General features: G+C 32.3%; 1 protein-coding gene across 1 annotated transcript; it reads left to right on the top strand.

Moving 5' to 3' along the window:
- Positions 1-3,720: 3,720 nt before the first annotated feature.
- Positions 3,721-9,562, top strand: TRIADDRAFT_26206 (uncharacterized protein; the record flags this gene model as incomplete). The annotated part of the gene is made up of 3 exons (XM_002113765.1): positions 3,721-4,666; positions 7,081-7,194; positions 8,955-9,562. The coding sequence occupies 3 exons, from the start codon at positions 3,721-3,723 to the stop codon at positions 9,560-9,562; spliced, it is 1,668 nt and encodes a 555-aa protein (XP_002113801.1).
- Positions 9,563-11,088: the final 1,526 nt, after the last annotated feature.

Genomic DNA, 11,088 nt, shown 5'->3' with positions numbered 1-11,088 from the left:
TGCATTAATTGAACCATCACTTTTTCAAGGTATTCCTTGTTCCTAATTGATATTCGAAAAGACAGTTTTAGCTATATATTAACGAAATACATGCCTGCATTAAATTCATGAATTCTTATATACTTATTAAAGAACTATTTGTTTTAATTTAATTAGATTTAAATAGTTGTCGTAGTACCCCCTGTCAGAATGGTGGCACATGTGCAAATAATGGGGCAAATGCTTACACTTGTTCCTGCGTGACAGGCTACACTGACACAAACTGTCAAACAGGTATATCATAAACTAACTATAAGATTTCTACTATTATCTTACGATAAAGAATGTACGCGTAACTTTAATCGCCTAGTAGTCTAATAATTGTTTTATAACGCATATAATAAAATGCCGACTCTGGAAGAAATTGGATTCATACGTACTAATTACAATATTTACTTTTTAACTATAGACATTAACGAGTGTGCATCTAATCCATGCCAACATGTTTATGCAACTTGTAATAACAACGTCAATTCATATTCCTGTACCTGCCCCAAAGAATGGACTGGGACTAACTGTGAAACCGGTAAGATTCTGTTATCTACGGATAATTAATTCATACCTTGTCAGAATGGATTTCTGCAATAAGCTTTAGATGATTTGATTAATTAAATAACAAATTGCTGTTTTACAATAATTCATACTTAGTATAACGTCTCATCTACATTCCTACAAAAATAGATGGAAATCTTTGTCGATCGAGTACTCCTTGTCAAAATAGCGGCACATGTACCTATACTGGAACCAATACTTATACTTGTGCATGTGTAACTGGCTTTACTGGATCAACTTGCGCATCTAGTAAGAAACCAAAGTTATTAATTAGATAAAGTGAAAATATTCACATATGTAATTAGATCTGCATATATATTGCGGTTTAATATACACAATTAAAGATAGAAACATATCGTTCATAGTATACTTAGCTTGCAAATATTCCGTAAGAATTTTTCTCTAGAAGAATATACCATGGCTTAAATACACTTGCGATAGAATTCTGAATCCAACTCGTTATAAAAAATATTTAAGGAAAAATTAAAGAAAACACTTACATATGTATCGTTTTCATCTCTGTCATCCTTAGATATTGATGATTGTGCCAGTATAACTTGCCAAAATGGTGGAACTTGTGTCGATGGTGTCAACAGTTATACATGCAGTTGTGCTAATGGCTATACCGGATCAGATTGTAGTTCAAGTATGTTAATATCCTGTTTCGATCATTATTCTCAAACTTTAAATACACCTCATTGCAATAGACGATTGCTTTTAAATATAAGCTGAAAGACTTAATATTTGCAAATTTAATACCAGATATTAATGAATGTGCATCCAGTCCATGCCAGCATGTCTATGCTACATGTCTTGATGGAATAAATGGATATACATGCCAGTGTCCTTCTGACTGGACTGGCACACATTGCGACATTGGTAATTTGTTATTTAACTTAGTATGACAGTTTGATTAATGCTAAGCCAATATAAACTCAATTTGTTAAAATTGAACGTAAATATAATCTATAATAACATTTATTTATTCTTTAGATGCTAATGAATGTCGCAGAAGTGCACCTTGTAAAAATGGAGCAACATGTGCTGCCACAGGAGTAAGCACATATAAATGCACTTGTACTTCTGGTTATACAGGAACCAATTGCGATCAAGGTTTGTTTTCTTTATATCATCCTTAATAATAAAATCAATATAAACAATCTGATTATGTTGCAATAGGATTATACAGTTTTTGTTAACAAATAAGCGTTCTATAGCTAAGAAAAACTGTTACATTGTAATGAAATTGCTGTAACTTTTATTACCCTAATTTATCGTCTAACTTTTATCTAATTCTTTTGTAGATGTTGCTGAATGTGCCTCTACACCTTGCCTTAACGGAGCAACATGCAACGATTACCATCTTTATTATAATTGCACGTGTGCAGCTGGATATACTGGAGCTATCTGTACCACAAGTAAAACTTATATAATTAAGATCAGCTTAACCATTTCTTACACGACTTGATATTACCTATTTAATGCTAGACATTGACGAATGCGCATCGAATCCATGTCAGCATACCCATGCTACATGTGTTGATGGAATAAACGGATATACATGCAATTGTCCTTCTGATTGGACTGGTACACATTGCGAAACTGGTAATTCGTTACTTAACTGATTATGACAGTGTAACTAATACTGAACCGATAATTACAACTTGTTACAAGTTATCGTAACGAGGATCTATATTAACATTTATTTATTTATTCTTTAGACGCTAATAAATGTCGCATAAGTGCACCTTGTAAAAACGGAGCTACATGTACTGCTACAGGAGTATTTACTTATTCTTGTACATGTGCTCCTGGTTATACAGGAACCAATTGTGATCAAGGTTAGATTCGTTACATCTTTTATTATAATAAGCTGAATATAAATAATCTGATTATATTGTAACAAGATTTTACAGAATTTATCAACAAATAAGCGTTCTTTAACACAGAACAATCTGTTACATTTTAATGAAATTGCAATAGTTTATAGACTTAATTTCCGTCTAATTTTATAAAATACTTTTGTAGATTTTGCAGAATGTACCTCTATACCTTGCCTTAACGGAGCAACATGCCACGACTATCATCTCTACTATAATTGTACATGTGCAGCCGGATATACAGGAGCGATCTGCAGCACAAGTAAACTTTACTTAATTAAATTCAGCTTTCAAAGTAGCCTCGACTGCAATATAGTGTCTATTATACGTAAATATATTCTTGAGGCTGGCTGATAGTATTTTGAGGTATTTACTTACCCTTAATCTACTCTATCTAATTAAACTACATGATAGATATCGACGAATGTGTATCGAATCCATGTCAACATGCTTACTCTACATGTGTCGATGGTGTAAATAGTTACACTTGCAATTGTCCTTCTGATTGGACAGGAACTCATTGTGAAACTGGTATCTATCATCAATTCTGAATACTTAACTATATATATAATGAATTGTATCAAGATAATTAATGACATATAATTCTAATTTTTACTGTGTACTGGATAAAATAATAAATGAGTAACATTATTTTCATACACACCAGATGGTAATTTATGCCGATTATCTTCACCATGTCAGAACGGAGGTACTTGTTCTTATGTTAGCCTCAACGTTTACACATGTACTTGTGCGTCAGGATATACAGGAACAAATTGTGATCAAGGTAATTGTGTATTTTTTTATGTATTTTACTACTTGTAACACACGGAGATTTGAGGTATTAGCCTAAAATAGCAGAACATTTACGTCCAGGTTGAATGATTTAAATATCAATGAATGTACATCGACTCCGTGCTTAAACAATACAACCTGTGATAACTTAGTCAATAGATATAACTGTACATATGCAGCAGGATATACTGAAACCCAATGCGGAACAAGTAAAGTTATAAAAGACTTAGCTCTACTTTTGAAATATTTATTTATTCTGTCAAATTAAGAAAAATTGGTACCAAAAATATTCTGAACCATATTCTGTCTTTATATTTCACCTTCCCTCTAATACGATATATAGAAATGTAAGTAAATAATTTCAAATCTTATTACTGTATATAGATATTGATGAGTGTTTCTCAAATCCCTGCCCACACTTATCAACTTGTAAAGATGGCATTAATGGCTATACATGCACCTGTCTGGCTGGATTCGCAGGCGATCAGTGCACTATAAGTTAGTTGATAATCTGATATTTTTATATCTTTGTTGCGTAAGTCCGATCTTAGTAATACATAACTTGATTTCTCAATATGCTTCTTTTCATTTATGCTCTAAAGACATTAACGAATGCTTATCCTCTCCATGTCTAAATAATGCTACGTGTGCTGATGTAATTAATGGTTATTACTGCCAGTGTATTGCTGGTTATACTGGAGCATATTGTAGCCAAGATATTGATGAATGTTTATCGTTGCCATGTCAAAGCGATGGAGAATGTATCAATCAAATTAACAAATATGTCTGTAACTGCATTTCTGGGTTTACTGGAACTGATTGTCAAACCAATATCAATGAATGCAGCAGTAGTCCTTGTCAAAATGGTGGAAGATGTCAAGATTTAATTGACGGCTATAACTGTACTTGCATACCTGGTTATGAAGGAGATGAATGTCAAACTAATATCGATGATTGCGAAAGTGGTCCATGCTTAAACGATGGCACATGCAACGATTTAATCGATCAATATGACTGCTTATGCTTACCTGGCTATACTGGATTTGATTGTGAAATAGAAATTATTGAATGCTCGTCAAATCCATGTCAATATAACGGAACTTGCATCGATTTAATTAACCGTTATAACTGTACCTGTGCCGCTGGCTATACAAATGACAATTGTGAAAGTAATATCAATGAATGCGTAAGTAATCCATGCATCCAAGGATCATGCAATGATTTGGTCAATGGATACAATTGTAGCTGTTCGGTCGGTTATACTGGTACCCACTGTAATATCAATATTAATGAATGTTCATCGTCTCCCTGTACAAATGGCGGACAATGCATTGACGGTATTAACAGTTACTCATGTAATTGTACATCATCTGGTTTTAGTGGAACTCACTGTGAAACGAGTAAGACTGCAGAATATTACTATACGCATTTTGTTAAGTAAACTTCGTAAATATCGTCTTGTAGAAGCATATTCCCTACTACGTGCTATAGTCACATCTATTTCCCATACAATACCATACGAGTGTAAAATGCTATTTGATAATATTACAAACGCGGTATGATTAAGGTAATCTATTTTAAGAACATTCTTCAATATCGATAACTGCGCTGGACATTCCTTGCCTTCATAATGGAAATTGTTTCATTTAGTTAAGAACTGCTATATAGCTGTATAATGTACATGATATTCAGGTTACATTTGAAATAGCAATGAAACAAGTATTTTTGACTCACTTTCACTATTAGTACAAGATCAAAATTATCTGAACTATATAAAACCAGCCAACTTTAATGATTACTCAAACTAAATCCGGGCAATACACAATTAAATTTCTCTTTTTCACTATGGCCATATCAATTTCATTATCATCTGTCTTGCATATAATATAAATTGAAAAAAGCGAAAAATTAGTCCTCTATTACCGGCTTTACAGCGTACTCTATCATTATTATGATTTTAGTATACGGTATTAATGTTATGTAGTACAGTACTATGATACTGCGATTACTATGAGGACATGATCAGCAGTACAAATTGGGTGTCGTTGTTTCACAGTTCATGCGAAGTAGTTAAGATAATGTTCGATTATAAACCGAAAGAACTGTTGAGAAATAAAAGTATCATAAGGAAACACCTAAGCAGCTAATTGATTGTTGTATCGCATTGCCAGGACTGAAGTACTAGTGCTAATTTCTCTAGCAAATTATAACAATCATAGAGATTTCAGGAGTCCATAACTGTATTGCGGCTAAATACCTATTTTCGTAGTAGAAATATCATATTTATGCTGTATCGGTATCATACGACATTCTTTCAACAGTCTCTGATACAGCAATGACTAATACAGCCATGACAGTAACACAATATTTTACTATCGAAAACGTATGTAGAATTTGTCATCATTACAATCAATAGATTTAATGCTACTGAAATTTTATTATCTTAAGTCATCAATTTTGATACTAATTCATTAATAGGAGAAACGAATTCTTTTTTATGCTACTACCAATGCTGTAGTAGTTTTGATAAGATGCTAACCTTCACGCATGAGTAATAGAACACCGTATCGACGAATACAGATCTAAAATATGTGTTGCGATCAAAGTTAAAATTACTTCATTACATTTTACATAATACTTCAATAAAATAAACCAGCTTCGATAACCTTACAATTTTCAAAATGAACTAACTTTATACTTTAACATAACGTACAAATATTTATTAAAATATGAACGGTAGATACCAATGAATGTTCTTCCAATCCTTGCTTAAATTCTGCCACCTGTGAAGACCTCGTTAATGGTTATAACTGTTCTTGCGCAATAGGTTGGGTAGGAACGATATGTGATACCGGTAAGCTTAATTTTTAAAATCAAAGTAGATATTAAAGCCATAAGTAATTCAAAAATGTCTATTGAATTATCATTATGATATCTGTTTAATAGCGATCTAATAATTATATTCTACTTATATCAAATTAAGCTATATGCAAGGATGGTTGTGACCTGTCTCATGCAAGTTGCAAAAATACCCCTGGAGGGTGCTTGTAAGTCAATAATTCTTTCGCCTCTCTTACAGTATTAAGAAGTATTACTTTACTATCCTCATCATGCGACTTATACTAGTATACAAGCTTGACTCAACGTGTCGCAAATTAATAGATGCAGCAGTGGCTGGACTGGAAATTTATGCAACCAATGCACAATTAAAGAGGGATGCACAGGTGTCAAGGATTGCTATTTTTTATTAACTTGTTAATCTTAGTTATGGAAGATAATTTAAGTTTAGAAATTTAGCTAACCTGTACCTTTTGTCTTCTGCAATTACTATATTACTATCCAGCGAATGGATATTGCGTATCCGGCAATGATTGCGTTTGTAGAGCTAACTTTAGTGGTCCCAACTGCCAAAATGGTTTGAATAAAAATTAATATCATTTGCACTTACAATTAATAAATAAGGTGTTGTTAACTTGTTTATCACTTAATGAATGATAGCTGTAATTATAAACTGGACTACTATAATATTTTTTAATATACACTATTTCAATGAATTAAATTTATAATTAAAATGTTTTCATCCACTGCAGATAATAACCGCTGCCGATTGCGACCCTGTTTAAATGATGCTATATGCACAAATATCTTACCTGATAGCTATAATTGTAGTTGTGCAGTTGGATTTACCGGAACACATTGTGAAACAAGTAACTGTCTCATATCCATAAATTAATTATAAAGGACAAGAAAGATTGCTAATTTAATATGCAGAAATAACTAGCTTGTACTTATGATGAAATATTGGTTGTCTTAGATATTGACGAATGTATTTCCAATCCGTGCAGTAACAATGCAAGTTGCAGTGATTCTATAAATGGATATGCTTGTATTTGTGCGCTAGGTTATAATGGAACAAACTGTGAAAGCGGTAAGATGAAAAATAAAAGCTACTTTATTGCACCATCTAACATGTATAAAATTAATAAATGTAGTCTTTTCAACATTTCATACTGTAAACTTCAGTAATCCAATGGCTTTATTTTTCCTAACAAACTGAGATGAATAAGCTGTTCAATAATTCAATCCAAGTACCATCTTTGTAATTAATTGAAAACTGTTTACTAAACAAAGATCATATTATGATTAGATCATGATCGATGCAGGATAACACCGTGTCAGAATGGAGGCACTTGTATTAATTTTGGATCAAATCAATATCAATGTAACTGTAATTCTGGTTATTGTGGCACTAACTGCGAGAACAGTAAGCTATAATTAGATTACTTACTATTTTAGATAGTCGGCGCAACATCTTGTATTATAAACAATCTCTGTTTCTGCTAATTGATAATACTATTTTATCACCTGATATCTATTCCTAACAATTCTAAACGTATAAAATTTGTAATTGTAACAGATATCAACGAATGCCATGTTGAACCCTGTCTAAATAATGGCATATGTATTAATAAAATCAATTCATTCTCATGTAATTGTACATCCAATTACTATGGAAATCTCTGCGAAGATGGTAAGACTTTTGATATATAAAGTTATCCAGATTTACAGATCTTTGATATGTAAATTTTAATTCAGAATATCATCCTATTAATCCGGTAACTTATCGGTATGAATATAGACATTAATCGATGCAGATTTGTCCCATGTCAGAATGGAGCAACATGTTTTAATTCTGCCCCAAACTATTATAATTGTACCTGTGCTTCGGGATTCGTGGGCGATCAATGTGAAATAAGTCAGTAACTTTTTAATATTCATAATAATACACTCATCGAACAATAGTTAAATATCTAAGTATATCAATTTTAATTTTTTACAAGATTTATTACTAATTTCTGTCTACGTGCAACAGATATCAACGAATGTAGCTCTTCTCCATGCCAGAATAACGCTACATGCGCCGATATAATTAATGGTTACACTTGCCAATGCAGCTCTGGATATAGTGGTTTAAATTGTGAACAAGACATAAATGAATGTCTATCATTACCATGTCAAAATCATGGCAAATGTATCAATCTTGTCAACAGATATAATTGCAATTGTTCGGCTGGATTTGCAGGCGATGAATGTGAAATAAGTCAGTTAATATTCACATTTATATAGAAATGCTTCAACCTGAGAATTGTTGAAAAATTGTTAAATGTCTAGCTTCATGTGATTTTATTTATTTTACAAGATTTATTACTTATTTCTATCTACTTTCAACAGATATCAACGAATGCAGTTCTTCTCCATGCCAGAATAACGCTACATGCGTCGATATAATTGATACTTATGCTTGCCAATGCAGAGCTGGCTATACTAGTACACATTGTGAACAAGATATAAATGAATGTCTATCATTGCCTTGCCAAAATAATGGCGAATGTATCAATCGCATTAATAGATACGATTGCAATTGTACTACTGGATTTACTGGAGCTCACTGTCAATCCAATATTAACGAATGCATTAGTAATCCATGTCAAAATGGCGGAACATGCAGAGATCTCATAGATAGATACATTTGCATTTGTCTACCTGGTTATTCAGAAGATGTTTGCCAAACTAATATCGATGAATGTGAAAGCCGTCCATGTTTTAATAATGGCACATGTCATGATCTTATTAACCGATATAATTGTTCTTGTGTACCTGGCTTTACTGGATACCAATGCGAGGCAGAAATTAATGAATGCAATAGTAATCCTTGCCAAAACTTAGCTACTTGCCACAATCTTATCAATGGTTATAACTGTACTTGTTTATCTGGATATCGAGGAACAGATTGCAAAATTGATTACAATGAATGTCAATCTAAGCCGTGTTTAAATGGTGGCCGATGCAATGACTATATAAATAAATATAATTGTTCTTGCTTATCTGGCTATACAGGACACCAATGTGAAACATGTATCAATGAATGTAGTAGCTTTCCATGTATAAACGGCGGCATGTGTAACGATATGGTCGATATGTATAATTGTACATGCCAACCTGGTTATACTGGAACACATTGTGAAGTAAATATTGATGAATGTGCTTCCTACCCATGCCAAAATTCAGGAACATGCATCGATTTAATCGATCATTACAATTGCAACTGTTTACCTGGCTATACTAACAATCGCTGTGATATCATAGTTGATAGATGTTCATCATCGCCTTGTGTAAATAGTGGTCAATGTATCCGTGGTGTTGATATTTATACCTGCAATTGTTCATCGACTGGTTTCACTGGAATCCATTGCGAAACGAGTAAGATCTATAGATTTTGTACACTAATTGTTTGATATAATTCTGGAAGAGTAAAAGTTGTATTTGTTTAAGTTCATATATAATGATATCTAGTGGTATCCTTAAAAACTTTTTGCAAAATAGTGTATCAGAATCTGCTAAGATTAAAAATTAAATAGAACATAGTAGCACATTTAGGTCATGTTATACTAGTGAAAGATACGTAGCAGTAAGAATAGTCCATTCTTACTAAATCCGAAAGTAAGACTAATCTAGACTTCTTATTTTCTACATGATACTAATTCATAGATATTGATGATTGCTTGTCATCACCTTGTATTAATGGAGGAAGTTGTATAGATCATATCGCTTCTTACAGTTGCATATGCTCATCTGGATATAGTGGTGCTCTCTGTCAATTTAATATCGATGAATGCATATCCAATCCATGCCAAAATGGTGGAATTTGCCTAGACGGAATAAATTCTTACTCTTGTTTTTGCAACAATAGCGGATTTGGTGGGACTCACTGCCAATTCGGTACGTAAATTTCCGATTTAAATTGAATATATCGCATTTTTGAGCGCATTTTTCACTCTTCAAGTTATTGTTTAATATGGATAGAATGACGAAGGATCTTCATATGGAGAGTAATAATCTAACCACTACCTATATCTTAAATTGAATTTCTTTCCGATTAATTCATAGTACAGACGATTTACTTGATATGCTTTCTTCGTTTACACAATTTTTTCAGATTTTTTGCAAATCATAAAACTTGTTTTCGTAAATCGACGAATTGCTAACTAATGTTAAAATATAAAAACTTCAATTATTTTAGAAGTACATTATACCAAATAATGTACAAATTAATTGTTTAGTACCGTTTAACTGGACATTAAAATAACTGCAGCACCGATTTCAGGACAGTAAAATCGTACATTAATTATTATGAACTATGCTATCGATGTTTATCCCTACTGTCTAACAAAATTATATCATTGTTCCATGAATTTCTAGATGTTAATGAATGTAGCATTGGGATACATCGTTGTAATAGTAATGCAATATGTAGCAACTCCTACGGGTCTTATGCATGTCAATGTAAGCCCGGATTCACAGGAAACGGATTCAATTGTAAAGGTATTTTTAATACAATCCCTTTCAAAGTTCTAGCCTTAAATTTGGTCAGCAATATTTTAGAAAGAATATAATTACTGATTTTAAATGAATGGGTTAGAATCTATTTTATTATTAATTTCATAATAAATTTCTTGGAATATGATCTAATAGATGTGAATGAATGCATCTCTTATACTCATGGATGTCATACTAACGCAATTTGCAATAACTTGAACGGGTCTTATCAATGTCTATGCAAGTCAGGATTTACTGGAAATGGACGCATCTGCTCAGGTAACGATACAAATTTACCTACTTTACGTATGTTCGTCTTCCGTGACTGTATTTTATATTTTCATAACCAATTACACTTTGTACGTAAATTCACTGGAATTTTCTACAAGTAAAAGTTGAGAAAGTATTACGACTGCATAATTAATTAAGTTTTTATTTAAAATTT

The sequence above is a fragment of the Trichoplax adhaerens genome, genomic scaffold (genome assembly GCF_000150275.1).
Source record: "Trichoplax adhaerens TRIADscaffold_6 genomic scaffold, whole genome shotgun sequence".
Taxonomy (NCBI): Eukaryota; Metazoa; Placozoa; class Uniplacotomia; order Trichoplacea; family Trichoplacidae; genus Trichoplax; species Trichoplax adhaerens.
The sequence above is the reverse complement of the archived record's forward strand: the minus strand, read 5'-3'. Positions and strand labels throughout refer to the sequence as shown.